This window comes from Hydra vulgaris, chromosome 14 (genome assembly GCF_038396675.1).
Source record: "Hydra vulgaris chromosome 14, alternate assembly HydraT2T_AEP".
Lineage (NCBI taxonomy): Eukaryota > Metazoa > Cnidaria > Hydrozoa > Anthoathecata > Hydridae > Hydra > Hydra vulgaris.
In genome coordinates this window covers 31,968,958-31,987,706 of record NC_088933.1, presented here as the reverse complement: position 1 = coordinate 31,987,706, position 18,749 = coordinate 31,968,958, and the positions used below count along the sequence as shown (strand labels likewise).

Genomic DNA, 18,749 nt, shown 5'->3' with positions numbered 1-18,749 from the left:
TCTCAACCAATTTTGCTCAAATTTTGCACACTTAATCATTTTCGATGACAATACAAGGAAATGGAAAAATTTGACCAAAAAAAGTTAATTAAGTTAACAAAAATTTAATTTGTATTTCCCCATAAGAACACTGAATTAATAAAAAAAAATTTAAAAACGTAACAGTAATTTTTCCTTCTACAAAAGATAACAAAAAAAGAATTTCTAGGCCCAATAGAATTCTGCTTGTATAAAGCATGGATTTGAAAAAAGAATTTTTTTTTGATTTACTAGTTAGTTTGTATTTAATTACTTACAATATCTTCATCGGCGGACGTGTAAACGACGCACCCCTATGAAATACTAATAATCATGACTACTACTATTCCAATCATTACTGCCAATTAATGAATATATTTCGTTGTGTTTATCTCTTATATTGATTCAAAGCATGTACGTCAAACTACATTTATCACTTAGGGTAAATTGATGTAATTACACTCTAATTAAATTAATTAATTAATTTTAATAGGTCAGTAAAGTATTATTTTCGACAAAACGTGTTTTAAACTTAGGGGGTGCGCCGTTTACACGTCCGCCATCTTCATCAATATTAACTATTAAAAATGGGTTATTTGTGTGTATTTTGTGAGTCCATTTTAGTATCATTGGAGACTGTAAGTGATCTTTTGAAACATTTTCATTATCGCCGTGGTACTTCTTCAACACAAATTTGTAAAATTCCTGGCAGACAAGGTGGTTGTTGCAGAACATATGACAGTGTCCTTGCTCTTAAAATTCATTTATATAGAAAGCATCCAAGTGATCCTTATCTGGAATATGAAAGTATAAATATTTATCCTGTGGAAAGCAATGGTTAGCTAATAGATCAGCAAGGTAATTAGACATCAGCACATATTAATAAAGATAACATTCGTAATATTTGTTCAAGTGCATTAAATGGGGAAAAGATAAAAGAAATGATTATAGATGTTTTAATGACTTTCAGATGCCGTAACACAAGTGAAGTTATAATTCAGTATGTAGGTAAAAGTATTCAAAATATTTTATCCTGTGTAATTGAAAATGTACAAAAAACAATGAAGAAACAGTCGCTAGTAGAATAAACGATGTCCTAAACGATATTGAATGTGAGTGTGTAAAATGTAGTTTAATTACATCTACATACTTGCAAAGAAAACAATTACAACAAAAAGGGATGGTTGTACCTATTGAAATAACTGTTGGGTTCAGATCTGAAATGCGTCAAAACTTCTAGAAGTAATGTGATAAGTTATGTACATGAAACTATGCATTATATTCCTATACTAGAAACCATTTCTATGGTGATTTCTAAGCACACAGTTGATAAAATAGATAATAACATTTATACAAAATTAAATAAATTAACTTGTTATAGTGATGCAGAACAATATAAAAATCACCCATTATATCAAAAACATCCAGATGCTCTTCAGCTGCAACTATACTGTGATGATTTTAAAACAGTAAACCCTTTAGGTTCAAAAACCAAAGTTTACAAAGTTTTTGCTGTTTATTTTTCTATAAAAAATTCTAACACAAAGAGATGCTTTAAATTGGCCAACATATATCCAGTAATTTATTGCTTTGCAGCTGATGTTGCAAAGTATGGATATAAAAAACTTTTAAAACCATTAATAAACGACTTGGTAGCTCTAGGGAAAGGAGTTAAATTGTACATAAACGGAAGTTACGTTTGCATATATGGTGCAGTAGTTATGTGGTCTGGGGACAATCTTGCATTGCACCAAATTTTTGGATTTAGTTCAAACTTTAATGCTAATAAGATTGATAAAAAAAATAGGCCATTGCCAATAACACGTGAAAAACTTGTTTCTATAGACAAAAGGTTAGGTATAAATGCAACACAAAGTTAGTGTTTAGGAAGTTTTTTTTTGTTTGTTGCTTGGTGATGTTGTAGAAACTGATGACCAGTATTTTCATTTAATTCATTTACTAATGGAAATATGTGGAATAATCTTTGCTCCAAAATTAACTATTCATTTAATAACTTATTTAACAGAGATGATTAGCGTTTATCACAATTTGTTTACAGAAATATTTTCTGGTCATACTGTTATTCCAAAACAACATTTTCTTATTCATTATCCTAAAAAAATGTTACAACTGGGACCTTCTCCAAGTTATTGGTGTATGCGATTTGAAGGAAAACATGCTCCTGCAAAGGAGCAATGTCACATTTTGCACAACTGTCACATTTTGTGACAACTGCACAATGTCACATTTTGCACAACATTTTGCACATTTTGCACAACAAAATATTTGCAAAAGTATTGCATGGCGTCAACAATTACAATTACATCTTCATTTGTCAAATTTTGCAAGTATACTCAGTATAGAAGTAGGTTCTGGTCTTGAAATTATGCCTGCTTGCTTACCATTGCCAATATCTGTTTTTAGTGAAATTTCACTACATGAAGAATGTTTTTGTGCAAATTATGTTATCAAAGATGGTGTAAAGTACATGCCAGACTTTATTGTAGTTTTAGGGATAACCAAACTTTGTCTCCCACGTTTTGGAAAGATTCTGTATCTACAATAACATCAAAATTTTAAAAATGCATTTTTAAAATTTTGATGTTATCGTATAGGACCACCTTAATTCAAATATAATGAATGTCTACCAAATAAATTTTTTTAAATAAATATCTTCTAAAATATTTTACCTGCTATTTAAAATAAATCAGAACAGATATAATAACCAGATCCATAACAGCTGCATTCAACTCAAAAGTTATTTTGCGGCGACTGAATTTTCTATTTCTACTTGAGGACAAAAAATATGGAACAAAATATTATCTAATGAACTTAAAATTTTAAAACTTAAAACTTAAGATTTTAAAACCAAATAAAGGTAAAACTATTGAGAGTGTAGCGCTTAGCTTTTTCTGAAGTATTAATAGTTGCTACTGATAAACTTACCCAACGATTGGAGGTTTGTCACTATCAGCTCGTTGATCTTAGAAATGATCGTGTCACTGGTTATTGCTTCAATTCTTCTTTTATAAAAATTTATGATTTATAACAGTTCTTCAGATATTCAAAGGTATAAGTTGGTTTAAAAGGAAAGCTTTATTTTTCTTTTAAAGTGTATTTTTCTCCATGCTTTTTAATAACATAGTTTTTATTATACTAAATATTTAATCTTTGTATTTCAAATTTTTTTAAGCAATACAAAAACAATAAGTTAGAAAACAAATAAGTTAAAGTAGGACATTGGAACCTATAAATCTTTTATTCATAAAGTGTTTATAAAAACGTTTTATACTATGTTTTATACTAACGTTTATAAAAACGTTTTATAATATATTTTATATTATAAATTTATACAGCGAAAAAAAAATTATTCCTAAGCGATTAATAAAAAAAACGTTTTGAAAACCATTTAATCGAAATATATACAATTTAAATTTGAATTTTTGAAATATATTTCATGAAAATATTTTAGATATAAAAACGGCCTGTTTAGATAGCATATTAAATTATTTGGAAATTCAAGTCATTTAAATTTTGGCAAGGAACTTATTAAATCTTTACAGGATTTTATTTTGTGTCGTAGTATTTTACAGTAAGTTAGCTAATAATATTACTTAAATTGCGCTACTCAAAAAACTGTATTTTTGCCAAATTTTAAGTGTTTCTTAATCACTGTGATGACGTTTCGAAAAAATATCATCGTATAACTTTTTGATTAAAATGTTATGTGATTGGTCAACTTTGAATTACGATAAGTACGCGAAAATCATTAAAAAATTAGAACCAAGACCGTTCCGTGAAAACAACTAAGACCGTTCCGTGAAAAATGATATAATTTAACTTCGTTTCCCTCCAGCTATTTTAACTCCTTGATAATTCACAAATGTGACGTTCTTTTATTTTATTAACTAAAAATCACCATATAATTTTTTTTTTTTTTTAAATCCATTTATTCAACCAAAATTTGAAAAATTACAAGTTTTTTATAATTTTACAAAATTAGGGTAGGTGTCACTCATATAGTTGAAAACTAGTCATTGGAGTGACACCTAAATAAAATAAACAAACAAAAAAATAATAATAAATAAAAGCATGTGTAAATTAAATTAATTTAAAAATAATAATAATAACGATAAAGCAATAATAAAATAAGTAATAAGACAAAGAATATTAAAACACTCAATTAATAACAACAGCAAACAAAAATAAAAACTATAAGCAAAACAGCACAAATAAAAACAAACTTTACGCATACGAAAAGATATAACGCAAAAACTACAAAATGAAAATGCAAACACAAAAACTTCTACTAAATAAAATTAAAAACAATTACATTAAAAAACAATAGTGTTATTTTTGAGGTTTATGTTTGTAACTATTTATTCACGAAATAAACAATTATGCCGATTTAATACTGTTCAAATGTAGTTTCAGTACTTTTCCGCGCGTAGACTTCCAATTAAATCTACGTAATTTTCAAATAAACCAGCTACTTCCTTATTCAGTTTTTTTTTCAGCTATTAATCAAAATCTTTAACAGTAAACAAAGACATTCATATTGGTTGCGGCAATGATATAGTACATAACTAGATCCGAAAAGATCATAAAAAGATCCGTTTGTAAAAAGTAGCTTTTTGCCCTTTTTACAAACGGCGGATTAAATTTGTGAACAAATATTTTTAACTTTTCTTTTCTTAAATGAAATAAATATATTTTAAATTTAAATACTGTTTATGTAAAAGTGTTAAGTGGAAATGATATTACTTGTAAAATAATAATTTATGATTCCTTAAATTTATTTTCGATTAAAAAAGGATTAAAGTTTCGAATAGAAAAATATAATGACAGACGCTTTTTGAAGCATTTTTATGAATTAAAATACTTTTTAATAAGCATAGGCTTATAAAAAAACATTTATAAGTATTTTATAATTATTAAAATTTGTTTTTGAATAATCTTTAATTTATTGAAACCTTTTGACTTGCATTTTTAACTTTTATTCCACACTTCAGCTTTTGCCCTTTTTACAAAATGGCGGACTTTTGATATAAACAAAAAAAAGCGGCTTCATTTTTTATCCAATAAAATCCCGCAAGTTAGACAACTAGTTTATATAATATATCATTGGGTTACGGTTTTATCGCAATTGTGAAACCTTAACATAGACATCACTGAAGAGGTTGAAATAAAAGATTGAAATCCCAGAACTAAAAGGAGTGATGGGCATCAAAATAATTAACTTTAAACAAACGTACATGCGAAAGTCATGAGCGAACTAGCATAACTTGCCTCGGTGCAAAATGATTACAAATGCCAGCAACATTCAATTATTACATAAAAATTATTTTCAAAAATTTTAAATCTCTTAAATCATTAAAAATTTTAAACTTGTTATTAAAATGTGCATTAAAAACTTTTGTAATGCTGTTTTTTGCAACTTTGAACAATACCTCAAAAATATTTGATCTGAATTATAGATCTGAAAGATGAATTCATTCCAGTTCAGAAAAATTCTTAAAAAAATTTTTTCCACAGGTTACAACCATGTTCTAAACTGCTTTTTTAAGATTATCATATTTTTGTATGTTATGATCAACAGACCATAGCTCAGGCATGTACTTTGGTTGCATTACGTCAAGAAAATGCTGACGCCACATGCGAATAAAATTGAACAAACGGTCCTCCCGAATAATATCTTTTACAACCTTTTCCCCATGAAGGTACTGAAAAGATTCGTTAGTTATTTTTACATTCATGTTCAAAGCATCACGCAGCAAATTTTCGCTTATTGTCTCAACACCATAATAATCTTTTATGATAGTTTCTAGCTCAATCTTTCTGAGGTATGGAATTTTTGATTTTTGATTAAAAAGAGCTTTGGCTGCCGAGCGAATTTTAAGTAAAACAGGGTTATCTATAAGAATCATTCTTTCTTTTGTACCAAGTGGTGCAAGATGTTTGGTCGCAAGCTCTTGGCGAAGGGCATCATCAGCATGCTGCGCAGTTCTAAATCAAATAACAAAAAAATAAATCAAAATGAAAAACTGACAAATTTAAAAGAAAAACTTAAAAAAACTTTACAGTAAACTAGTAGCATTGAAAAATAAAATTGAAAAAATCGTTATAGGTAACGATAACAAAAAAATCGTTATAGGTAACGATAACAAATAAAGTCGTTATAGGTAACGGTAACAAATAAAATCGTTATAGGTAACGGTAACAAATAAAATCGTTATAGGTAACGGTAACAAATAAAATCGTTATAGGTAACGGTAACAAATAAAATCGTTATAGGTAACGGTAACAAATAAAATCGTTATAGGTAACGGTAACAAATAAAATCGTTATAGGTAACGGTAACAAATAAAATCGTTATAGGTAACGGTAACAAATAAAATTGCCGGTAATTGTAAAACAATACCAAAGATTTCAACTTCCAAAAGCAGGTATTTGTTGTATTTCAAACACAATTTTGGCAGTAAATAAACTGCTTTTATTTTTGATTTGAATTCTCAATCACAATACCACCACAAACGTGTGTAATTAAATAATCTCTTAAAGTATGAATTTAAAACTTTCAAAATTTTATTAACTTAATTGTGCGACAAAATATTGAGTTAAAATAATTTTTTAATTACTTTGCTACAGAGTTTTTTTTATAAGAAAAAAACTATTCCACAAAGTTATCCATGCTTTTTTTAAAAAAGAAAGTTTTATTTGCTAATGTTAAAGAATTTAGAAAAATACACCTTTTCATAGTTCCGATATAAAATTTATGCGCGCGCAGAAATGGAAGTAAAAACGTATACAAACATTATTTCAACGGGTTAAGTTATCGAGGTTTATAATGGAAAACAATGTAAATACTGAACAGATTGTTACAGGGTGAACAGGGGCAAATTAATTTATTTTAGCCACATAAAATTTTCATAAAAAAAAGAGGATTTTAAAGAAGATTTTGCATTTAGGATTTTTTTCTACAAAACTACAAAATTTTTAATGAAAATAGAGGATTTTGGAGGATTTTTTTTATAGGTTTAACATCCATGTTTTTTTAACTATTTTAAATGTTTTTAAATGTTTTTTAAATGTTTTTATCCAGGGTTTCAAAGTCAATAATATCATTTTTTATGTTAGATAGCATGGATTAGCTAAAACTGATTTTTTACAACCCAATCGTCATTTTAGACATTAACCAGTTTTGCAGACCATGAATTTTGAATATTATACTACCATCAAGAAACAAAAAAATAAAAATGAGAAGATTTTATCACATTTTTAACTTTTTAGAGGATAATAAAGGATTTTGGAGGAGGTTTTTTGAAAAAAGAAGACTTTAGAAGATTTTAGAAGAGCTGTGGCCACCCTTATGCGCTTGTCATTGATTGTAAAAATAACAAATACAATCTAGAAATGTGGAAAGATTTATGTGTACACAATGTTAAACGAAGCTCTAACTTATGCAATTGCAAATTACCATATGAGTAAGCATTTGTTATTTATTATTAACACACAGATATATAACAATATATAAACAACCATAGGTCAGAGAAAAATGGAGAAAACGAATTAACCATTCAACTCCTTCATTATCACATCATGGTAAATTAATCGCTATAAAACCTAAAATGAGAGTATGTTCAAACAATTTTCCTGACAGAGCACTATCGTTTTAAAATCAATATCCTTTGTTAAGCTTAGGCTACAATGCTCAAAGACTTCTCTTATTAAATGTAAATAATTATTGACAAAAAATAAGCTATAAATCACAAATAACAACCTTATCTCAAGAATTACCGATTTCATCAACAAAAAATAATAAATTAGTTTCTGAAGTTGCTGATGATATCAATTTTAACTTTGTGCAGTCAGCAAGTATCACACCTTTTTCAAACAATGATCTATCAGATTATGTTAAATTTAACATTAAGCATTGTTTTATAATAGAGCGGCAAGAATTAAAAAATGAATTCAATAACTTAAAACAAGAACTTCAGAATGAAATTGAAAAAATAAAAATTTATATGAAAAATTAACCTCAATCACATCAGTTATTACTATGAAAGCAAATTTATATATAAACACAATGCAAACAAATCATGTTATTGCAGTTTACTCTTATACAAACATTTATTAAAAAGTATAGATAGATCTTGCGACTTTTATACTAGCCTTACGTCTGTCAGTGTGTTTCATGAGTTACATAGTGCAATATCATCATTAATTAAAAGAAGGGATGGGGTGTAATTATTTAAAAGAGGGATGTTAAAAAAACATCTACTGCTGTTTTTTGAAATTTAAAAAAAAAACTAAACTATTTGGACCAAAATGAAAGTTATGCAGCAAAGATGAATTTTTAATGATGCTAATAAAATTGAGACTTGGACTACTGACAACTGATCTTGCTGACAGGTTTAATATATTTTTAGGATTAGCCAGCCCAATATTTTCTACATGGGTGAAAGTTTCTGGCTAACTCTTAAAGCACATGGTTTTTGTTCCAAGTAAAGATGTTATAACACAGACCATGACAAGCAGATTTAAAAAATTAAATTATTCAGAATTGCACTAAACCTCAGATGGAACAAAGTTTTTTATTGAAACACCCAAAAATTTAGACAGAAACTAACATGGAGTGAATATAAACATCACAACACTATAAAAACATTAGTATCTCTACCTTCAAATTTATCAATAATCTCTTTAAATAATTTCTACAGCTTACAGAGGCTCTATTTCAGATAAAGAAATTAAAAATCACAACAACTATTTAGATTGCATTCCAAAATACTCTTGTAAAATGTATGATAAAGGCTTTAATATTAATACTGAATTTTCTGAACATTATATCTACTACACAGTTACCCCTGGTCGGAAAGGTGCAGCTCAAATGATTTGACAAGTGAACAACAAATGAAGAACTAAAGAAAGCAAAAGAAATTGCTAAGTTATAGATACTGGTTGAACAAGTTATTAGAAGACCAAAGACATTTTGAATTTTGGCTACAGAGTTTCTGCTTAAACTGTTGAAACTATTGAGTGATATTACTATTATTTGTTCAACTTTGAGTAACCTAAGAAAACCAATATGTTTAAATGTTAAATTACACCATCATAAAAATTCTGTTATGATGATATACATTGACTTTTTATTAGTTTTAATTGATTTTTATTATTTCTAGGACATAAGTCAATATACACACATATACCTGCTAAATAACTCATAGCCTGCTCATAGTTATATTTTATTCATAGTTATTAATCGCAAGTTGCATAGCCTGTTACACAACTACTAAAATGCCCACAGGCTACCTGTCCTTTACATAGCCTGCTATGTAACCTGCTGCCAAACTTTTACAATGCCCACTGAATGCCCGACCACTACGTATAAAATATAATTTAGTATAAAGTAAAATATAACACAAAGTGTAAAATAAAACGAAAACATAATGTAAAAGATTATGTAAAATAGGATATAAAATACAATGTAAAATATAATGTAAAGTACAATGTAAAATATAATGTAAAATCAGTAGTTATACAGGCAATTTTACTCGAAGTTTTTTGACATCATAATGAAATGGTACAAAAAACTGTTTAATGACGTCAAATAAAAGCAAAATGGCGTGTTTTTTTTATTATTTAAAACATTTTTTATTTACTAAAACAACCATAACAGCAGCAACAAAAATTTAGTGGAAAATGTCAGCAGCAGCAAACATTTAGTACGAAGTAGAGAATGGTTGAATGAAAAGAGATAAATAAATAGATAGATAAATAAAGAATGCCAAAATATTGGTAATAATAATATTAGAATGAAAAAAGTTTAAAAATGGCAGATAGAAAAAATTTCAAAATGTTAAAAATATCAAATAAAAAACTGAAGGATCTTGAATTGGTTTACATAATAAAGAATAATTAATATAATAATTAATTTTTAGAAATATTTAGCTGTATTTTTTTAACAAATATTTAAAAAGCTTGATTTTGAATTCAGAGATTGAATTGAGATTTTAGATCAGGAGGTAGTTTGTTCCATGAGCTAATAGATTGATATTTAATGGACTTATTTCCATATTTAGCAGTGGTGTTTTGGAATAACTAAGCTTAAGCTACTGATAGGGAAAAGAGGATAGTGACTATTTGTACTTGTAAAGAAATTGTTGAATGATAGGGGAAGGTTTTTGTGATGATGATTCCAGACAAATTGGCAGTTAAGGAATATCACAAGGTCGCTTAATTTTAATATATTGGAAATTAGGTATAGCACATTAGATTTAAAGTTATTGTACTGAAAATATATTATTTTCAAAGCTTTATTTTGGAGATGGGACAACCTTAAAATGATTTGCCTATGGGATTGTCCCCATGCTTGACATGCATATCTTAGATGGGACCCAAAAATAGTATGATATATATTTAGCAGAGTTTCTAGATTTACATAATGGCAGACTTTGGCTAGCATTCCATTACATCTGCAGAGTTTCATTGCTAAGTCATTCAACTGGCCTTGAAAAGAAAGATTAGAACCAAATTTAATCCCAAGATATTTAATAGAGTCTAAAGGATAAATTTTTTGTCCGCTTAGTCTGCAACTTAAGTGCTTATTAATTGGTGCCAGATTGGATTTAAAGTTGAACAGCTTTTTTGTTAGAATTGAGAGAAAGTTTATTAGAACAGAGCCACTGAACAAGATTTCCAAGATCATGATTAATATATTTGTTGATTTTTTTATTGTGATTTGTCAACCAGTAGCATGTAAGTATCATCAGCAAAATGGTAAGCAGTTGCAAATTTAAAAGAAGTATTAAAGTCATTAATAAAAAGAAGAAAAAGAAGTGGTCCTAAAACTGACCCTTGTGGGACGCCATTTGAGCAATTCTGTAAATCAGATTTAGTGCCATTAATGGAAACAGACTGTGTTCTGCTTTGGAGATATGAAGTAAACCATTTTAGTGGGATGCCTCTGATTCCAAAGTATTCCAATTTTGTGAAAAGGATGGAGTGATCCACAGTATCAAAAGCTTTTTGCAAATCTACAAACAACCCACTTGCAAAGTGTTAATGGTCTAGAGCTCTTCTAATCTTCTCAATAATTTTAAAAAGTGTGAGGGTTGTGGAATGTTTGCTTCGAAATCCATATTGATGTTAGTACAAGCATTTAAACTTTTCTAGAAACTTGTATAGCCTTCTCAAAAAGTTTGCTTAGGTTGGAAAGAAGGGAAATGGGTTGATAGTTAGATATATTTGAAACAGTGGCATGGTCTGTGATGATATTTTCATTCAGATTTAACTGAGTAGGTACTTTATGTAATGATGCTTTAATATTTATGATATCTTTTATGCCTTTCCATGTATTTTTGATGTTGTTCATGTTGTTATTAAAATAAGTTAGGTAGTATGACTTTTTACTACTTTTTAATAAGTTGCTAATTTTATTTCTATAGAATTTAAATTTTGTGAAAAGTTCATTTTTAGTATTAACGTTTTTACATCTTGCAAATTTTTTATACAGTTTGTTTTTTACAGAAATAGATTTAAGTAAGACTTTGGAGATCCACGGTTTAGATTTAAGTTTGATTTGATTTTTAGTCAAAGTTGTAAAGGGGGCACATTGGTCTAAAACTCTATTAAACGATTTTAAAAATTGATTAATGTTAATTCATTAATATTGTCGTCTTTTTTAATCATAAGCTCCCAGTTGATTTTAGAAATTTCTAGAATAAATTTGTTAGAGTCAAACTTTTTTAGAAATCGTCTAGAAATTTTAACTTTATTTGGTTGGTTGGACGTGCCAGGAACACAGATAAATTGTGCCATGTGATCCGAGATCACATGGCACAAATACCTGAGAGATGATCAGAAGAGTAGAAGTTCATAAAGATGTTATCAATGAGTGTTTGAGATTTAGCTGTTATAAGAGTAGGTAGGATTATGGAAGGATTAAACGAGTAAGAACATAAGGTATCAAGGTAGTTGGAAATAGGATTAGATTCACTATAGCTCAGTAGATCTGCATTGAAGTCACCCATTAAAAGGATCAATTTTTGTTCTTTGCTTAACTTTTCAAGAAGTGGAGTTAAAAATGTTGTATTGAAATCATTGATGGATGACAATATATACAACCAAGTAGGACATTTGTTTTGTGTGGCTTAATGATTTCAACAAAAACAGACTCAAGTAATTTTGGTAAGTAAATCTTTAAGTCATTACAAACTACATAATTTAAATTAGACTGTAGATATAAAAGAGCACTACCTTTTTTGGCCTCAGTGGGGCAATGCTCAATATTGAATACATTAATAGTTATGTCTGTATTATTGGTATCATTAAAGTATAAGTTGGATTCAGTAATCCCTATTGCCATAGGTATAATATTGAATGTGCTGGTAAGACTGCACAGGTCATAAATGTGATAGGGAAGTGATGCAATGTTAAGGTGAAGATATAGATCTGAATTAGATTTAATAGCTTTATTAAAGTCAATAACATCATAGAATTTACAATTTATAGCAGAACCATATATTGTATTAAGTTCTTTAAGTATATTTCTTGAGTGAATTGAAGACACAAGAAAATTTGATGATGCATTTTGTGGAATTTTTCATGTTGTTAAAAGCTTATTATTAGTAAGCAGACCAAATGGCATGTTATTAGATATACAGTTGAAACAATACCATTTAAAACAATAAAATTTAATTCAATAATTTAAAAACAATAAAATTTAATTCAAAATACTTTAATTACCCATTAAATTTTACAATTTTTGTGTTTTGTATTTTGATTTAAAATAATATAAAGCACATTTAATAAAAATTTCAGCTTACTTGAGAGTTCTTCTAAAATGTTGTGTGTTAAAAACTGAAAAAATTGACATTTCCACACTACTATAAACACAAAATTTTTTTATAACATTTATTAGCATTATTATGGTACAAAAAACTGTGTGGCTTCACAGCTATGGCTTGATAGATGTTTTCGAAATTAACTTGTTTTTCAATTTTTAACTCAATTTTCCTATAAATTTTATTAAGGTGAAAGTGAAGCTTTAAAATTTCTTACCATACTACTACGATTGTTATCGACATTTATAGAATTTTTTATTTATAATTTCTTTTATATTCTCTTTCTTCAAATTTCTGCTTTATAATTAGTTATCTACATACGGACCCAATCACTAAATTTGAGGTTGTAAAAATACTGCAATACCTTTAAAAATTTTTTGAAGTTACCTATGACAATGTAAGCATAATAGTAGCACATCATGAGAAGTGTGACCTTTAAGCTCCACAGGAAAATGCTTACGATAATCATGTGGTACAACCATTTTACGGACCAAATTTTCACTCCTTCCACAGACTACGCACACATTTTGTTTAACTGTAGTATAGTATTCGCCATCATCTGATGAAGTACCATAATGTGGTTGAAATAAAAGACGTACAGTGAAAGGTTCCTCACAGTCAATAAAACCTAGAAAATCAAACTTTATTATGTAATATATGATAAATAAATTTCTATATATGAAAATATTAAACAATTTTTCAACAAATTTTATAAACATCACATGAAACCATACCTAAACCTTTTTGCAAATACCATTTAGCTTTATTTTGATTGATAGTGGCTAAAATTTTACCATCTGGAGCTAACAGATAGCAGTTTTCATACAATGGTTTTTCACGACAAGGATGTTTAAAAACTTTCTCTTTCATTACAACTGTTTTACTCACTTTGCTGTTAAGTTTAACGTTTTTTTGCTTAAAGTTCAAACCCACAATACCTTGACACATAGAGCATGCCATTTCAACTAAAAAAGCTGATGGTTGAGTTAAGTTGTATTGAATATTAAACTCATTTATTAACTTATCTTCATTATGACAATACTTGTATACATCTCCCTTTATATAAATATTTGATTTTAATGTCGAGATAAAAAATAAACTGTTAGAATCAAAATTGACTTGGAGATATTTGCGTGAAATAACCAGAGCATAAAATACTTCAAGTGATGCTATTGCATCTTTTGCTGCATAAAGAATTTGTTCCTTTGAGAGATCTGTTTCATGCCAGTTACTGCACTGTATATTTCGAGATTTATCAAGATTCATATTTAATAATTTATATGACAATGATTGCAACCCCATTCCTTTATATCTAAAAACAGAACAATAAAAAATAATAAAACACTTTATTCTGCCCAACCTTATGGTATACATTTTAAATGAAAAAAATAAAGTATAATATTTAATATTAATATTATTATTACTACTATTGTTATTATTATTATTATTATTATTATTATTATTATTATTATTATTATTATTATTATTATTATTATTATTATTATTATTATTAATACTATTATCTACAATATTATAAACAAAACAACAACTTTACATACTTATTTTCATCTTCAGGATTTTTTGTCGTGATAACTGGTAAACATCTTTGAGCTAAAATCCTTAAATCAACAAAACCTCTTACTGTAACACCATGGGAATGCAGTCTTCGAACATCTTCATAAATAGCTACACCAAATTTTAAAATTTTTTGGTTTTCAAGCAGCTTCTTTAGTTGAAAAGGAAACTCTTCGTTAGTAGTCGACTGAGGGATTCTATAAATAAGACAAGTTGTTCCTAAAGATAATTGTATAAGAGCCACATAGTTTTTTTCATTTGAAACCCATTCACAATCAAGCCCAACAAAATGCAAGTTTTCTTGAAAACATTCTAAAACGACATTACAATCTTCTGCTTTGTTTAAGACATATATAATAACATTTTGAAAAACAGTTTTGATTAAACTCGGGATATCATCGGATTCATTTGTTGTAACTATTTTGGTATTTTCATCGTAGACTGAAAAAGGGAATTTTACAACTTCATTTAAACATATCAAGTTGTCTTTTTTTGATGCTTTGAAAGATTTGAATTTTGAAAAAACTTTATATAATGTTATTGCAATAGTTAGTGAAATAAAAGCAAACGTTGCGTCACATTTAAAAAATAAATTGAAAGTATCTTCAAACAAAACATTCATTTATGTTTTGAATAAAAAGTATTACTCATTGTTATAGGTGCTTAATTGTAATGTTATTTGTTGTACTCAGAATAAAAGTCATAAAGAATATCTTTCTCAGAACCGAGTGAACCGAAATAATAAAACGTCGTGTATACCCGTGTATACACCGTAACATATATTCGGTGAGCCGCACCGAATAAACAGATTCTTTCCTTAGTTACACTGTGGTAAATTGATATTTGAATATTTTGTCGGATTTTTGACTCACCTATATTGAATAACAATTGAGTATTTAAATAAATAATGTTTTAGGAATAATAAAAACAAAAAATAGTACAAGAAAATATTGTCAATTTTAAATTACATCAAAAATTATAAAACAGTAATATCGTTTGAAGATTGTTTAAGTAATTGTAAAACATCTTAAGGAAATGAATTGTTCGGTGTGATGTGGATTTACGCAGTGATGAAATAACAGGATGACTGGAAACTATGAGTCTATTGATAAGATCTGTATTTTTTGCTCTTCTGGATGTTTTTCGGCTGATATTTTTGCGATTAGATTTGAAACCTTTATTTCTAGTCTCTTGAGTTTCCTCTGACATAAGTCCGATAGGTATTGTAAGGCTTTTAATTATGTCATGTCCATGTATCAATACTTTGTGAACTGATTTAAATCAACAATAAGTCACATTTTGTTCATAAAATCAGTGTAAATCTTTTCTTTAGCTACAAATGCCTTTTCTTTGTGTTCTTTAGAATTTGCTTGCCACTTTCTTGTTTCATTTTTATATGCGATGAGCAAAACCATCTCAAAAAGTTGAATTCATGCATGAAGACTGGAAAGACCGTATTTAAACTCTTTGTTAGTATAATCTATGTTAAGGATATCAATATTATTCATATTTTTTGGAGAGACACCACACACTGGACAGCATTGGTGTGAGTTTTCAGATTGTTTGAACCTCATTTTCCCATCAATCATTGTAAGTTCAATAATAAAACTCACTTCAATAAAAGATCCGCAAACCTCTAATAAAATCATACCCAAGCTTTCTATCTCATTTTTTATGTACTGATCTTCTTCGATCACAGATTCTGTAGATTCCGTTTTGTATGCAAATCTTATGGGTCTACAATAGGCTGTGGATGACGACTTTTGATTTCTTCAAATAGGCACCTTTTTGTTGCTGTTGTTAAATCCAGTCAACTCCAATGGAACAGGACAAGTAATAAATAATGATTCTTTACGCTTTAAATCTCTATTCATGTCAGATTCTGATAAAACTTGTTCATAAATGCTTTGGCCAGTAGCGCTATCGAAACCAACCTTACACGTAAGTGTCATTGTTTTTATTGCTTTGCCGTTCAATATCAAGTGCCTCATCACAGGTTCCTTAACTGCACAGATTCTTTGCAAAGTATGAATCATTAAATCTTTTAAATAAACCGAAGCTGAATAGTCCTCCACTGTTATATTTGCAGGATAACATTTCAATTTTGCATCTCTGACATCATTGTAAGCAGGGTAGATGTTATATTCTTTCTCCACGGCTCCGCTTCTAATCAATTAATAGGAAGCTTTTGTCAGACTATTAAATCAATTATTTAAGCCAGTGCTTTGAAGCTGTATATAAAATATCTCAAAACAAAATCATCTTCAAATGAGAAAATATATAAAGATTACAAATATCTATTTAAAAAAGTTCGTAAAAACTTGAAAAAAAATTACTACTCAAAACTCCTAGATATTTTCAAAAATAACTCAAGACGCATTTGGCAAGTAATGAACAAAATTAGTGGCAGACAAAATAAAAATGCTCAGGTTCTCTCCCCCAGATGATTATTGTTGATAAAAAACGTATATGTGATCCAAGAGATATAGCTCATGAGTTTAACAAACTTTTTATTGACATTGGTCCTAAACTAGCAAATAAAATTCGTTCTACCAAAGCAAAATTTAACGATTTTCTAGTACAGATGGATAATTGCAATGGTTCCAACGAATTATATTCAAAACTATCTTTTCAAGAATTTGAAAGAGCATTCAGATCACTTTAAAAAAACAAAGCAAGCGGAGCAGATGACATAAGCGGTAATATAGTTATAGAATGTTTTGAACAAATAAAAGATATTCTTTTTAAAGTATATGGAGCGTCTATCCATCAAGGAGTATTTCCTAACTGATTAAAAATTGCAAAAGTTACCCCTATTTTAAAAGAGGGAGATCAAAAAAATATCAGTAATTATCGTCCTATTTCCGTCCTCTGCACATTTTCAAAAATACTAGAACGCATTATGTACAATAGACTATACAATTATTTTCTTTCTAATAATTTGTTATACGTCAACCAATTTGGTTTTAAAATAAACAATTCTACGGAACATGCAATTATGCAACTTGTACGTGAAATTTCAAATTCTTTTGAAAAATCTAAATATGCTTTAGGTGTTTTCATCGACCTATCGAAAGCATTCGATACTGTCGATCATCAAATTTTTATACAAAAAATGAAATACTATGGAGTAAATTACAAAGTCATAAAAGGGTTCAGAAGCTATTTATCAAACCGTAAGCAGTTTGTTTTTAGTAATAATAATTATTCTAATGAGTTTCTAAATATTTCATGTGGCGTTCCCCAAGGCTCCATTTTGGGACCACTGTTGTTCTTGATTTATATAAACGACCGAAATAAAGCCTCAAATTCAATGAGTATCATGTTTGCTGATGATACCAACTTATTTCTTTCCAATAATGATATTTACAAACTCTTCTCTAGTATGAACGAGCAACTTAAAAATATATCCAAGTGGTTCAAATGCAATAAACTAACTCTAAACAGTAACAAAACAAAATGGATTCTGTTCCATCCTGTTTCAAAAAAAGCTTATTTACCCCCAAATTTGCCCAAAATTATTATTGATGATACTGAGATAAGAAGACACAATGTCACAAAGTTTTTGAGTGTTTTTCTTGATAAAAACATCACATGGAAAGCACATATTGACTATATTAGCACAAAAATTTCCAAAAACATTGGAATTTTATATAAATCCAGAACATATTTAAGTAAAAAAGTTTAACCCAACTCTACTACTCATTTATACATAATTATTCAAATTATGCAAATATTGTATGGGGAAGCACAAAAAAAAAGTAAGTTACAATGTCTTTACCGCCGTCAGAAGCATGCGATCCGTTTAATTAATTTTGCGGATCGGTACACTCATTCCAAACCTTTTTTTATTGAAATGAAAATTCTCAATAATTATGAGCTTAATGTGTTTAATGTCTTATGCTTTATGTATTTGTGGAAAAATGACTATCCTTATCTGTCTTTAAAGATCTCTTTTGTGAAAAACCAATAAATAAATATACACTTAGAAATAATTTTCTCAAATATGAACCTTTTTGTCGAACCAATTTTAATAAGTTTTGTATTGCTTATCGCGCACCGTATCTTTGGAATAAGATTGTTTTGTCAAATTTTGATATATTTCACACTTATCCCACTTTCAAATATAAACTGAGAATTTTATTTTATCTATTGATGACGTAGTCAAGTACTTCTAATTGATACTTTGTAATCTTTGTTTCAATAAACATTTATATATAAGATAAAAACAAAAATAAAAACGTATAAAACATTTTAATTTTTGTTTTTATCTTATATATAAATGATATAGATTCTATATATAGTAACGTC

At 28.1% G+C, this 18,749-nt stretch overlaps 1 protein-coding gene across 1 annotated transcript; it reads right to left on the bottom strand.

Annotated features, from left to right (window-relative positions):
• Positions 1-5,329: 5,329 nt before the first annotated feature.
• Positions 5,330-15,263, bottom strand: LOC100200439 (exonuclease 3'-5' domain-containing protein 2). Its single transcript, XM_065818184.1, has 4 exons — positions 14,423-15,263; positions 13,598-14,175; positions 13,251-13,491; positions 5,330-6,024 (listed from the first exon to the last, which is right to left on the bottom strand). Exons 1-4 carry the CDS (start codon positions 15,058-15,060, stop codon positions 5,568-5,570), a joined length of 1,914 nt encoding a protein of 637 aa, XP_065674256.1. The 5' UTR covers positions 15,061-15,263; the 3' UTR covers positions 5,330-5,567.
• Positions 15,264-18,749: the final 3,486 nt, after the last annotated feature.